This window comes from Gossypium hirsutum, chromosome D05 (assembly GCF_007990345.1).
Source record: "Gossypium hirsutum isolate 1008001.06 chromosome D05, Gossypium_hirsutum_v2.1, whole genome shotgun sequence".
Taxonomy (NCBI): domain Eukaryota; kingdom Viridiplantae; phylum Streptophyta; class Magnoliopsida; order Malvales; family Malvaceae; genus Gossypium; species Gossypium hirsutum.
In genome coordinates, this window is record NC_053441.1 from 32,832,710 (window position 1) to 32,847,661 (window position 14,952).

Genomic DNA, 14,952 nt, shown 5'->3' on the forward strand with positions numbered 1-14,952 from the left:
TGCCACCACCACTAACATTGTCACCGTTGCCAGCCACCGGAGCCATTGGCCCCATCATCGGCCATTTCTGGTCAATTCTTTCAGGTTCGTCTTGTCTTGTTCAATTTTGGTTACATCGTTGGTTGTCTTGTTTCTCTGGGTTTCATAAAAAAAACTTAGGTTCCATATATTCCTTGTCCATTTTTGACTCACACGATTTTTTTCTAATTTTTTTTAAAAATATGTGAGGATGATAGTTCACGATCTAATTACATAACACAAAATTTATGCAAAACCTAAATTACACCAATCTAATTTTTAGGAATTACAACTTTTGGCAAAATTACTTTATTATATAAATAAAATAAATTCATAATCCAAAACATGCATAAAATTTTTAAATTATGTTATATCTTATTTCAATTTAATCAAATAATGAGAGAAATAAATAAAATTCAGTATCAGTTTATACTATAACATAGTGCAACTTAATTTTGATACCAATTGTTGGGAAAATCAATTTATAAAACAATTATTTTAGATACAATGGAAGTTCTAAAATATTCTAAAATCGGCCCTGTTGTGTTATTTATTGCAATAAATTTACTCAAAATTATACATGTGCTTTGTACGGACTAAAATCAATCTCAACTTTCTACCAAACGACTTTCTCTACTATTTTCAAACTACGAATTGCTTGAGTGTGATCTAAGTTTACCAAACCAATCACAAAGAGTGAAAAACTTTATTAACTTTCAATAAGAAAGTTAATTTTTTGTTTAACCGAAAGCTATGTACTTTCCCCAAAAAATAGGATTTATTTTGCAAAATAAGTTTTCATTATTTTATGATAGAATAAAAGCGTATGATAAGTCTTGTGTATTGCTTAACAATATTTAAAAGTAAAATAATATCTATTTTCTCATTCTTTAAAATGATATTTATTTATCTACTAAGGTAATAATTTCATAAATAAAATAATTTAAGGGAAAAATCGTGAAGAAAACTTAGCAGGTTCAACTTTTTTTCTTTTTTTTTTCAACGATAATGACCATTATATTTAGGTTGGGTCAAAAGCTACATCTTGAGGTAAAAAAAGGGGTAAGGATTGATGTCTTTTAAGTTGTTGCACATATCAAGTTTGTTGTGTTTGGGGTTGTGCTTGAAGGTGAGCATGATTGGAGATATGTAGGTAAAATGAGGTATTGGAGACTCAATAGGTAGAAAGCAATGTTAGTAGCTCCAATCGATTCTTAATTCAATGATATAACAATGAAGGATGTGAAAATCGAGAAGTTCGGAGTAAGGGTTATTGATGCCATTGATTGTGGTCGAAAGTAATGCTCAACACTCGGAAAGTTTAGCAATGATTAAGGAACAAGGCCAAATATTATTTAAGGCCAAATAAAGAAAAATTCAAATATTATTTAAGTCTTGTTCATGGGTGTTTTTAAAAATTATTTTATTTATAAATTTATTATTTTAAGAAATTAATTTCATGTTAGAAAAGGAAAAAAATGAGTATTAATTTATTTATAATTCTATAAAAAATTAAGAAATTTTAAATAATTTTTTGAAGTTTTATAATTTATAATTTTATATGTACTTTTATAAAAAATAAACTTTTAAATTTTTTATCTTTTAAAAGTTTTTTTTTAATTTTTAAGAATCATGACTAAATTGATAAAAATGTATAAAATTGAGAGCTAAATTTGTTGAATTCTTTAGAATTAAGACCAAATTGATCTGTAAATATTGGATGCTAAATTTATTATTATACCAATAAAAAAAAGACACATGAATATTCAATTATTGATTTAACTATGACCAAAATATTAAAATTCAATCATGTTAGAGACTAAAATAAGATTTTAAACCTAAAGAAGGGCAAAAATAGAAATAAGCTAATGGTGGGTGCCTATTTGAATAGTTTTTTAAGAAAAGGGTTAATATATAATTTGGTCCTAAACTTATCCATTTGTACTTATTTAGTCCCTAAACTTTGTTTAGGATCTAATAATTTTTGAACTTATATGTTGCCAACTAAAATGATACCCTTACACTAATTCCAGAAGTTGTGTTGATGTGAGATTGTTGATATTACATGATAGATTCTCATTATACCACATAACAATCATAAATTTGAAAAATATATATACCATGTGACGGTGTGAAAGGTTGTCATGCACCACCAGATTGGGGCGTTAGTGTACATAAAGAATACAATACAAATTCAATGATTAACTAGATTAAAAAAAAGAAGAAAAAGTTAAGAACCAACTAGATATAAATGGAGATGTTGAATGGGCAAATTATATATTATCCCTGAGAAAAACAAAACAGAATTTGAACTTTTGTCATTTTATTCATCATACTGTTAATTTAAACACATAAACGGTATTGCTTAAATGCTCAAAAAGAAGCGGCCAGGAAATCCCTATGACAAACGAGTGATTTTCAGAGGAAGAGGAAAGCTAAGACCGAAAATCAGAGATGAAATTTCACGCATCAACCATTTCCAGGGTTTCTCAATTCAGAAATAAAGCTCCCTTCTCCTTTCACTCCTCTTCTAAGCTTAGCTCAAACCATAAAAAACGGTCATTTTAATTTCCTTTTTTCTTTTTTCCCCCCTTAAGGAATCTGAAATTTGCTTCAAATTCTTTTTTGGTTCCCTAGAAAATGTATGAAACTTGAGGTTGTTATTCTTTTTCAGGTGTAATTTTGGAATAGCATTTGATATCGATGGCGTTATTCTTCGAGGCCGTGTTCCCGTTGGAGGTTCTCCACAAGCTTTGAGAAGATTGTATTTAGATTCTGGTACTGTTATATATATTCTCTATTGATTTACTTTTCAATATCATGAATCTTGTTTGGTTGGACTCAAATGCCAGGACATTTTGAAAATGATATTGTTACTCAGTGTGTGTGTGTTTTTTTTTTTGTTTTATTACTTCCACAGGTGAATTGATTGTCCCGTACTTGTTCTTGACTAATGGTGAGTCACTCTGAAGTGAGCCTACTTTGTTTCATTGATGGGAACGTCACTATTTCCATTGATAGCAGTATTTTATTTATTTATTTTTTAGCTTTTATTTGAAGTGATTATGTGTAACTTCAATATAATTACGGTAGAAATTGGTGTCGGAAAGTATTAACTTAGTTGGTATTGTTTGGAATCCAACTGCTGAAGCCAAAATTAACCTACAAAACATTTTGTGTGAGAGTAGTATGGGGAGTGTTATTGTATGTCATTGGTAAAGTAAGATGGTCGTTTTATTTGAATAGGAGGTGGCATCCCAGAAACTAAGAGAGCCAAAGAGTTAAGTGAACTTTTGGGAGTAAATATTATGGCTTCTCAGGTAATGGTTTAGCATTTCCATATGAATGCAGAGTTTTTCATCTGTGATGTTCATGTAGTTGATAGATAAATTGTCATTTTCTTGTGGTGCAGGTTGTACAAGGTCACTCACCTTTTAGAAACTTATTAAAGAAGTGAGTGGATACAGGTCTTCACTGTGTTTCGATTTTAACATCTCTGATTTTAAAATATTATCAAGCCTTGCAGCATATTTTACTCTAGCATACCAGCTTTTTACTTGGGTCACCATCTCTTTTAGATTTTGCTTTGGATGATTGCTACTCGCCAAAGATTTTAAGGAGAGGTATTTGAATGGATTAACCAGATGCTGTAACTTGGTAGTCAATAAATGAGATCTTTGTTTCATGAGGTGCGAATTTGGATTTATGCAAGTTCACTTTGGAGTTTGATTGGTTAAAAAAACTGAACATTTGTGCTGGTTCTGGTTGCATCAGTGCGTACCTTTTGCTGGTAGCTTCAATGAGAATGACTTTGTTTCTCTTCTATGATAATGACTGGCGGTAAAGTAGAGCTAAGTTTCCATTGTAAAGATTTCATAGTTGTACCAGACATTATAGGTTGTTGTTGATTTAAGTGGGTGAATCCAACATCATCCTGTTTTATGAAATATTTCTTTAGCATGATCTGTCTGATTGAAAGGAATTGATTTGTTTAATTTCTATGTCTAGGATGTGGAATTCTTTTCTTTGGCTTCTAAATTTCTTTTCTCTTGAATATTGACATTGTTAACAAACTATCCTATGCATTACTCCATTCTTTCTGCAGCAGTTATCAACTCTAGATGTTATCATGATTTTGTTAGCTGATATTTGATTACGTCTTCATCTCTAAGTCAGATTTGAGAACGAGCTTATTATTGCCACCGGAAAAGGTGACCCCGCTTTGGTGATGTCTGAGTATGGTTTCAAGTAAGGGATCAAATTCAAATTTTTAAGTCTGGAAAAGTCCTACTGATCTTTTTTGTCGCATATATCTTATATTATTTGGAATGCTATATATCTGAATTGGTGCTAGAAAAGTTCTGTCATTGGAAGAGTTTGCTTCTTACTTTGAGAGCATTGATCCTGTATCTCAATATAAGAGATGGACAACTATGCCGCAGTCAGATAGGAAGGAACCGGCAATGCCAAGATATAATGTTCTCTCAGAGAGGATTAAGGCAGCATTTGTTGTCAGTGATCCTGTAGACTGGGGCAGGGACATTCAGGTTTGTATTCTACTTTTGAATTAAATCGTAATTCTATATGTGTTTGAATCTCATTGAAAAATCTCTGAATGATCTTAATAGAAATGATCTTGCCATACCACATCTCAAAAATTGATTAATGAATTGCGTCAGGTGCTATGTGATGTTTTAAGATCTGGAGGCCTTCCTGGAGGTGCAAATAATAACCAACCGCCGTTATATTTTGCCGCTGATGATCTTGAATATCAGGTCCGTTATTGTGCTTATTTATGCCTAATGGAGTTTCATGGAATTCATTGCATACATTTCATGGGGACTCTGCACTGAACTACATTATGCAGATAAAAAGAGCAGTCCTGCTATGTTGCTCTGGCTCTCCATTTTTCTTGAAGTACCTATGTACAACATCTTTGTCCACTGCATGTCCAATGGGTATGGGATATGATCCTCCAAGGACTTTCCAAATACATAGAAATCTTGAAAAAAATTGGACTGACCTATCTCAGATGCATTCGTGTCTGACACTTGCATGCAAGTCCAAGTAACATAGCAATCTTGAATTCAGGGAGCTCTTATCAGGACCCTTTTTTCTTCTTTTTGCCTATATATATCTGTTACCTGAGAGTTTGAGACTCAGTTCACTAGATTACATTTAGAAGCATAGTTATAGGCTTAGCTAGCAATTTGGAACTTCATTGGTTGGAAATCATCTGGCTATGTTGTGTTCTTGGCATCAAGCATCTTGATAAATATAATGTTGACTATTTTGCTGTAGTTACTAGAAACTCCACTTCTGTGGACTTGACCATAAGCAAGCTTCCATTTTGAGTTGTGGAAATAGGGTTTGATCCTTCTAATGCTTCTTGCTTTCCCTTACGTGAATTTGGCGCTAAACTTGCTAATAACCTGATCTGCTAATTATGCAATTCAGGCTGCCTTTCCGTCTAAGCGTCTTGGAATCGGTGCTTTTAGAATTGCACTGGAGAGCGTCTTCAACAGGTAAGGTTAGTGTCTCATTGCATTTGATAGTTCTCATCAAATGGAGAATTCAGATTAAGCTACCTTTCCAAGTTGCATATAATTAAAATATTAAAATGCTTTTATTGAAAAATGAAAATGGAAATGTTTCTTCATTATACTCTTGAGAGTTTAATTTTTCTTTGAATGTCCTTTATTCATTTACTACCCACAGCATGAGATAGCAATCGATGCCATAACTCCTTTTCATTTTAACAAACTAAGAGATCGTTTATTATCAATTTTTATCTGTTGAAAAACTAATCCTTCTAAAATCTAAACAAAGGAGATATAATCCTCCAAAGACATGGCAATCTTGAAAAAAAAAAAAAAAAGGTATACATTCGTTGGACATGAACCTATATCCTACTCTGACAACCAAGTCCGAGTAACATGGTAACATAGTTAGTAGAGTTTCTTACCTGAAGCTTAATCTGTCCTGCAGGATACTTAAAAGAATCATCTGGCTTAAGACTTGTAGAATTCTATGTAGTTACGTCTTTAGGACGGTTGTCTTATTTTACTATAATGGTACATCTGTTCTTGCAGAATCAACCCGAAAAGGCTGGAGTGTGTAACATATGGGAAACCAAATCCATTTGTCTTCAAGAATGCTGAAGTAATATTGAGCCAACTTCAATCATCTTCTCGTCAAGATCATTCCAAGAATAATAGAGTCCCTGGATCACATCCTTTTGAAATGCTTTACATGATTGGTGATAATCCTTCGGTTGATGTCAAAGGTGCACAACAGGTTTGTCTACATACTCCTTGACGTTTTCCTCAATCGTGTTCATAGATCCTGTGCACCCAGTTATACAAAGTTTAGAACATCTTTACATCATTCGATTTCCAGGCAGGGCATCCTTGGTTTTCTATTTTGACAAGGACGGGAGTTTTCCAAGGAAAAGATAATCATGCTGAATTCCCAGCAGATCTGGCAAGTAGATTAAATCTAATCTCAATACTTGAGAATTCAACTATGATTCTACCAGATTGTGCAAATTGTCCCAAAAAGATCTGCCGTACTTCTTTGCTTTACCTGATCAGATTTCGCCGTTGGTTGTGCAGGTTGTGGATTCGGTCGAGGAGGCTGTGGACTACATTCTTAAAAGAGAGTGCATTGAACTTGGAGCTTAACTCAATTGGTTCATACAAATATCTATGAAGGAGTTGACATCAAATATGTCAAATATATAGATTATTTTGGAAATGTTATTCATATTCACATTTTTTTTACATAAATGGAAAATGTAAGAGGTTCTTTTGAATGTCAAATAATGGATTCCACCAGTGTGCTCTACTTTTATATTGAATCTGGCTTCCCCACTTTTTGGGATCTGATAATTCTAGATGACATGGATGTTTAAATAAGATTGATATATGGTGGGTAATTCTAGTATTAACAAAACAAATTTCATTTATGAAAGAAAAATGTTTATCCATTTTTAATGTTTTTTATATTATTTTTTGTAAAATTTTAGAACTCGAACTAGAGCTAAGGATTAGGCTGAACTCATCGGTTAAAAAGTTGGTATTTTATTTAAAAATTTTTAACAATTTTATTATAAATTTTGATTATATTTATTTTTTTTATACAATAATTACAACAACTCACAAATCCATCAAATTTTTTAAATTTACAAACAGATTAAAATTGTGAGAAGTGTGATTAATCATAAAATGTAATTGATTGGAGTGGAAATTGGAGCACTTTATTTACCTAAAAATGAAAGCAAAAATGATAAGGGGTTGGTCGTAATTTTACCCTTCAACCCCCTTATCCAAGAACAATTCTTTTCTTTTCAGTTCTGAGTTCTTCAAAAACAACTAGATTAGCCCCTTTCAACCCCAAAAACTCTCACTTTTCCCTTTCCTCTCAATCTTCTTCTCTTATTTCCGCCATGGAAATAGCTCTCCTTTCCTTCCCTTCCCCCAAACCCCCGCTTTCCCAAACCCTAACTCTAAAACCCACCGCCCCATTCCTCCGACCTTCCAAACCCAACCTCCCTTCTTTCAGACCATCCCCATTCCCTTCCATCAGAGCCGCCATTTCCCGAACCAAGAAGGAAGAAACCGTCGAAACTGTCAAAACCCAGTTGGAGAACTGTTACCTCTTGGCAGCCGTCGAATACAAGGGCTTCACCGTCCAGCAATTCCAGGACTTGCGCCGATCGCTTCCCGAAACGTCGAAACTGCTCGTTGCTAAGAACACTCTGGTCCTGAAAGCCATCGAAGGGACTAAATGGGAGGCCTTGAAACCTTGCATGAAAGGGATGAACGCTTGGCTTTTCGTTCACACCGAAGAAATCCCGGATGCCATTAAGCCTTACAGGACTTTCCAGAGGGAAAAGAAACTTGAGAATGACTTCACGGGGGCTGTTTTCGAAGGCAAATTCTACGGGCCTGGAGATTTTAAGCAGTTGGAAAACATGCCTACGAGAGCTGAGGTTTATGCTAAGCTTTTGGGAAGTTTACAGAGTCCAGCTATTGGACTTGTTTCCACACTTCAAGCTCCCGCAAGAGATGTTGTTATGGTTTTGAAGGCTTATGTGAAGAAGCTTGAAGAGGAAAGTGGTGGAAATTAATGGCTTCTTTTTTGAAGATTGCTCGCTGTAAGTGTAATTTAAGAACCCCCCCCCAACTTTTTTTTTGTTGTATTTAAACACAGCATTATGTGCATTGTGCTCATATGTTGTTTTAATCTTGTAGAATCATGTAATACTGGAATTTGAATTGCTGATATTAGAATCACATTGCAAGTTGATTTTTTAAGTGATTCTTTTGATATTTTTCGTAATCTTCTAGTGTGTAATAGGTATGTTTAGTTCGAGCTCTCATTGTTAATGCTTGTAAGTATATGTTAGTACTTGAAAGAAAAATGAAGAATGAGGCTAGCATAGATGCCCTGCCATTAATGTAGCATCTGAATATGAAGAACTTAAAAGGAATGGTGTGAGATTTAGGCAATATAAGGGAATTATATATATGGGGGATCGTGTTCTTATACCTTTATCCGAATGATGTGACTGGAGTCACTACTTTATGTTAGTATAGCTCAAGATTGAAGAGATCGAGCAACATAGAGTTAAGAGTGGGAACAACTCGGGTTCTTTTGTATTTTCTTAGTGAGTTTTGCTTCTGCTTAAAATCTTGCAGGTTTGAACTGATCTTTGAATGGTAACTGCTTAAATTGGTAGTTAGTTATTCTGGTAAACTCAAATATGAATTACACAAATTGAGTTATCTGAAAATTTGAATTAGAAAAGACAAAATTATGTCGCTTTGATAAATGTTGGGTATTTCTTATATAGTTAAATAATCAATCTATGTAAATACAAAATTGAGTATAAATAATATGATTTGTTAACTTGACTCGTAATTTTTTGATCCAATTTGACTCTATTCGAAAAAATTTCAAATTGAGTTCGATTGCTAAAATAGGATTTATCAACTCGACTAATTCAAAAATTTTTGACACAATTCAACTTGACTCGATTAAAGTCTCACTCATATTTCTAATATGATATACTTTGTTATTCTTCATTGTATGGATAAATTAAGGTGGATAGTTTTTATGGGAACATCACAAAAGTAAAAGGACTTGAAATCTTAAAATTAGTTTTAATTTTATGATGATAGAGGATTATAGTTGTAAAAGGAAGAGGTGCAGTTTTTGATGACAAAAGGTGATGATGGAATCACTAAATTCCACTTGTCTTCAATTAGCATTGGCTGTTGCCCTTGGAGTTTGATATAAGAACTGTATTTGTGTATATAATCTTTTAAATATTTATCAAAAAAGTGAATACCCTTTCGTTGAATTGTATTAATCAATGAATGAATCAGAACAATGTTTTTGAGCAATTAATATAAATACTAATTTACTTGTAGTTTTTAAGGTTGGTATAATTGAATATTCTGCAAAAATCCAGTATGAAAAAGATTTGCCCTAAATTCTCTCCCACTAAATCTACGCGACTTACATATCATTCAAAATTTTATATTAAAAAGATCATTGAAAATTAGTGAATTAAAACACTCATAGATAAAATGTGGGTCGACAAAGATTGCACTTTCCTAACATGGATTTCACCGTCCAAAACTACGTTTCGTCTATATCCAACCCAAAAAATTAATATTAGGGTACTTTTGTTTGTCTCAGATTATATTTTAGTCATTTATGTTTGAAATATTACGTGTTAGTCGCTTATGTTATCATTTTGTTATGAAGTGATCATTGTACTCTTAAACTTCGTTACCTCTCTAACGATAGTCCTACATGAAAGTCCAAATGAGTTTTAAATGTCAACTCGGATGTCCAGTTGCTGGGATGAAAATAAGGTTTAAATTAAATAAATTTAATTTGGACTACCATGTGGGACAACCAATTTGGCATTTAAAACCCATTTGGATTGCCACATAGGACTGCTGTTAGGGAGGTAACGGTAGAGTGATTATTTTGTAATAAAACAATGACTAAAACGTAACATTTCAAATATAAATGACTAAAATGTAACTAAAGCAAATAAAAGTGACTATTTTATACTTTACCCTTAATATTATACATTTAGATTTTAAAATTGTTGGACCTCATTTTAAATATATTAAAATAAGTCGATTAATTTTTTATAGTGTTGGTAAAGTTTGATGTCTCGAAATCTTAGTGTTTATATTGAGTTAAAAAATTAAGTATTGAAAATTTAGTTTAAATTGTATTTTAGGTGTGGTTTATTAAACTAAAAAAAATATTAAAAGTAAATATAGAAAAATTAAAGCATAAAATTTGTTCGATACATTATTTAAAATTAATTGTGAAATATAATTAAATTGTTTGATAAATATAAATTATAAAAAAAATTTACTTTTTTCAATTTATTCTTAATTTATAAACTTTTACTTCATCATGATGAAATTTTAAATGTAAAGCTTTTATAGAATAATATAATATTAAACTAAATAAAATCAATTTAATTTAATTGTAAATATTTTACATTAAGTAATAAATAGCTCTTATCTATATATCAATTTTTACGTTTTTTTATAGAAAAATTTTATAGGTTGTTATTACATTGGATTATCAAACATATATAAATCAACTGAAAACATCAAAATTTAAATTTTTTTTTATAATTTATCAAACAATACATTAGATTAAGCTCCACAATGTATGTATTCTTTCTAGATTTTTTTTTTGTATAAATTAAGATATATTTGGATCATCAATCCTCCTATTTCTACATTGCAATAATTTGATTCTGATTGTAGTAATATAAATGTATGGATGATAATTGTAGTTTTGCTTATTTACTATAATCATATATTTTGTACCTTAAAAAAACATATTAAGATGTTTACAATTTTGTTATTTTAATTTGGGTTAGATCATAACAAATTGAATTATTAAATTGTTAAAAATATATTTAAAAAAAGCAAGCCCTATTTAAAGGGAAAAAAGGGTAAAATATGTAATGATAAAAGAAAGGGAAAAGCAAAATGTAAGTGTATTATTACAAATTTATCATTTTAGGTATATCCAATCACATGTTATTTTTATGCATTTTCACCATCTAAATCAATGAATATTTTCAAGAATTGGTAAAAGAATGAAAAATGTTATGGCATGAGTAGGAATTTTCTAAAACCAAAAGGGCATAATTGCAAAAAGAGAGAATTTAGAGACAAAAAAAAAAAACACCTTCTTGTGAATTTTAACCTCTCTCACACTTTCTTCCCTAAAGTGTGTGTTTGGGTCTGATTTTCCTTTTCTCTCTCTCTCTCTTTATGTCTGTGTTTATCTCTATCTCTAGTTGTCTTAGCCGTTGGAAACTGAGGTAAGAAAGTGGAGAAAGAAAGTTCAAAAAAAAAGGTGTATTTCATATGGGTTGGTTCCCTTGTGGTGGAAAACCAAACAAAAAAGGAAAGAAAAAGCTGCCCAATCATAATAATACAACCACCATCAATTCATCTGATGATCAGATCCCATCTACTTCAGGTTCTTATTGCTTTTATATTCTTATGATTTTGAATACCACTTCAAATTTTTATTCTTCTTTTTATGCCCCTCACTTAAGATTTGTGCTTTTTTTCTTTTTCCTTTTTAAAGTGAATTCCCATTTATCTTAGCTGCAAATTGTTTAGTGTAAGACCCATCTATTTAGTTGTTTGAATTTCTAGTTTGCTGGGTTTTCAATGCTTTAGTTTGATCTGATGTAGGATTTTTTTTAAAGGTTAGTAATTTTCTTTTTATTTTTGTTTGATTATTTGTTTGAAATACCACCTTGGGTTTGTTTTGAAACTATAAAGATGAGAATTTGATGGGATTTTGTAATTCTAAATTCTATTAATTCTGGGATTCAATTATATATATGTATGTATGTATGTACTGATTTGGAATATCAGTTGGTAGCTTGACTGTACAATTCCACTAATTTGATGCTAAGTTAATTCTTATGGAGGAATTCGGGGTTAAATTGTAATCATCATTGAACTTCTAGAGTTTAAACTATGTTATATTTTTTTTTGTTCTTAATGTGATTATAGTGTATAGATTAGATTTTCTTTGAAAGCCTAAAGAATTATTGCTATTTCAAGCATATTATTCTCTTTATTCTCTATCCATGTTACTTGGATTTGAGTGTGAGTGTTGAATTCGAGCATGTTCAATCTTTACCTATGTTTGGATATGCATCGGATATGGATATTTAAAGAAAAATGAAGAAAGGAAGTAACAATTTTTTTTCTGATAAAAGGGTATGCAATCTTGAATCTTGTTTGCGTGGTTTTCAGTCTATTGATTGTTTTCATGAGATTGATGATAAAACCCGTCTTTGGCTTCTGTTGCTGTGATAGTATCATAGTTGTGTGTGTTTCCAGATCAATTTCTGGAAGTATTATACTAAGTTTGTTTTTCACGTCATTGTAGAAAAGCTGAAGGTGAATTCTGTGCCGGATGCTAAGAAGGAGGCTAACAAGGATGGAGGGTCGGATCACATTGCAGCACACACATTTACTTTCCGTGAATTGGCAGCTGCAACGAAGAATTTCCGGGCAGATTACCTTCTGGGTGAAGGAGGTTTTGGCCGAGTGTATAAAGGGCGATTGGAGAGCACTAATCAAGTATGTGTATTAATAAGATTGTAAATTTTGTAGGAAATACAAATACGTGAGATCAAAATGACATGGTATTCCTCTCAAATGATCTCATTCGCCTTTAGTCGATAATAGGGTCGTAGAAGTCATAAATTTCATTGTTTTGTTCTGCTAAAAATATGATTAGGTTGGCTTGTGAAATTTCATTCTTCATGAATATTTTTAGTTTAGGAAATATATGTCCCTTAACCATACATAACTTTTAGTCGACCATAAGTTTGTCACCTGTATTGCATAGGTTGTGGCAATCAAGCAACTTGATCGTAATGGACTGCAAGGGAACCGGGAATTCCTTGTTGAAGTATTGATGTTGAGCCTGCTTCACCATCCTAACCTTGTCAACTTAATTGGATATTGTGCTGATGGAGATCAAAGGCTTTTGGTGTACGAGTACATGCCGTTAGGATCTTTGGAAGATCATCTACATGGTATGTATGTATAGCAATTATCAAATTCTAAACTCGTGTTCTGTATCTTGGTTTCTTACACAACATTGAATGTCATACTTCAGTTGTCATGGTTAATACTAATTTTTCCTGTTCTGAATTTCTGTTGTTCGGTTGGTGCCTATTTTTTAGTCCGTTCTTGCAATTGTTTTACATACCTTATCTTATTTTTCTCGTGTGCTTTTATATTCTAGACTTACCTTCTGATAAAAGGCAACTAGATTGGAATACAAGAATGAAAATAGCTGCAGGTGCTGCAAAAGGTTTGGAGTATTTGCACGACAAAGCTAGTCCGCCTGTTATATATCGTGATTTAAAATGCTCAAATATATTGCTTGGTGAGGGCTATCATCCGAAGTTATCGGATTTTGGCTTGGCCAAACTGGGTCCTGTTGGGGATAAGACTCATGTATCCACGAGAGTGATGGGCACGTATGGATATTGCGCACCAGAATATGCAATGACCGGTCAGCTTACATTGAAATCGGACGTTTATAGTTTTGGTGTTGTTTTGCTTGAAATCATTACTGGAAGAAAAGCTATTGACAATTCGAGAGCTGGTGGTGAGCAAAATCTAGTTGCCTGGGTAAGATTGCTTTGGCTTCTCTCTTTTACCGTATTGATGAGAATTCAAAGACACATTTTGTTTCTGTGGCTTATATTTTTGCATTATTGTTCTGAAATCTGAAATGTCTGAGAGTCTACATTACTTGGGCTAGGATATGAGTATTGGATACAGTTATATTCAATTTTTTTTGTAAGTTTTTCATGTATTTGGACGGTTGTTTCCCCATAGCCCGAATATGCATCAGACATGAGTGTTGGATACCGAGACATCAAGAAAATCAAGAGCCAGAGCATCGTAGAAGAGAATTATTTGGTCACTGAGGCCGAATCCTTCTGATGAAGAAAGTAAAACTAGAAAGAAGCATAATAATTTTTGCAAATCTTTTTAGTTTTTTTTCCCCATATATTCTCTAATTGCATAATTGTTTGTTTCTATTTAACAGGTTCATTCATTTTTGTTTAACAGGCTCGTCCTTTGTTTAAAGATAGAAGGAAATTCGCGCAAATGGCCGACCCATTACTTCAGGGACAATATCCGGTAAGAGGTTTGTACCAAGCTCTAGCTGTGGCTGCAATGTGTGTTCAAGAACAGCCGAATATGCGACCACTGATAGCCGATGTAGTCACTGCCCTCACCTATCTTGCTTCTCAAAAGTATGATCCAGGAACTCAGACGGTTCAAGGATCTCGTACCGGTTCTTCCACTCCGAGAATGAGACGGGAATAGTTTCAGGTAAGGGAAAGTAACCATTTACTCCAATGAGAAGAATTGAATCTCTTGGCAGCTGATGATTGAGATTAAGAAGTAACAGGTTTTTATATGTTTGAGATTTACAATTCTCGGGCCCGGAGTCCCTTGCCAATCTATCCCTGGATGTGGAAATTTGTGAGTCCGGATGGCCGGTCCGATGCCCGATCTTACCTGGTTTAATGTAACAGTTTTCCCCATCTTTTGTTTTTGCTTGAAACCCTTTTGGCCTCTCATTTACTCTTTTTTTCTGTCCAAAAATTTGTTCTTAAATGTACAATTGAGCTTTGTATCTAAAATGTCTTTGATATACAAACTGCTGTTCCCTTAACGATGTTTCATATCTACTTGTCAATATTATTTGGTTTAATTATAAAAAAAGAACCTCGAACGAAAGTTAACTAATCAATCACGACGTTATCTTTTTATTCGAATCAATTGAACCCTCAAACATTTGTATTCATTCATTTTAGTCCTT

The 14,952-nt window shown here is 32.5% G+C and overlaps 3 protein-coding genes across 4 annotated transcripts; all 3 read left to right on the forward strand.

Moving 5' to 3' along the window:
* Positions 1-2,320: 2,320 nt before the first annotated feature.
* LOC107904099 (uncharacterized protein YKR070W) lies at positions 2,321-6,890 on the forward strand. Of its 2 annotated transcripts, XM_016830366.2 has the most exons (12): positions 2,321-2,576; positions 2,693-2,796; positions 2,939-2,974; positions 3,265-3,338; positions 3,431-3,471; positions 4,195-4,266; positions 4,373-4,565; positions 4,698-4,793; positions 5,476-5,543; positions 6,111-6,315; positions 6,418-6,501; positions 6,633-6,890. In XM_016830366.2, the coding sequence occupies exons 1-12, from the start codon at positions 2,473-2,475 to the stop codon at positions 6,699-6,701; spliced, it is 1,146 nt and encodes a 381-aa protein (XP_016685855.1). In that variant the 5' UTR covers positions 2,321-2,472; the 3' UTR covers positions 6,702-6,890. The 2 variants fall into 2 exon arrangements, with proteins under 2 accessions (XP_016685855.1, XP_040950674.1); XM_041094740.1 differs by lacking the exons at positions 3,265-3,338; positions 3,431-3,471 and having other exon boundaries at positions 4,191-4,266.
* Positions 6,891-7,272: 382 nt separating this feature from the next.
* LOC107904100 (50S ribosomal protein L10, chloroplastic) lies at positions 7,273-8,336 on the forward strand. The gene has a single exon (XM_016830367.2). The coding sequence runs from the start codon at positions 7,466-7,468 to the stop codon at positions 8,147-8,149; it is 684 nt and encodes a 227-aa protein (XP_016685856.1). The 5' UTR covers positions 7,273-7,465; the 3' UTR covers positions 8,150-8,336.
* Positions 8,337-11,235: 2,899 nt separating this feature from the next.
* On the forward strand, positions 11,236-14,805 carry LOC107904101 (probable serine/threonine-protein kinase PBL7). The gene is made up of 5 exons (XM_016830368.2): positions 11,236-11,556; positions 12,487-12,680; positions 12,952-13,141; positions 13,354-13,745; positions 14,193-14,805. Exons 1-5 carry the CDS (start codon positions 11,442-11,444, stop codon positions 14,451-14,453), a joined length of 1,152 nt encoding a protein of 383 aa, XP_016685857.1. The 5' UTR covers positions 11,236-11,441; the 3' UTR covers positions 14,454-14,805.
* The last annotated feature ends 147 nt before the right edge of the window (positions 14,806-14,952 follow it).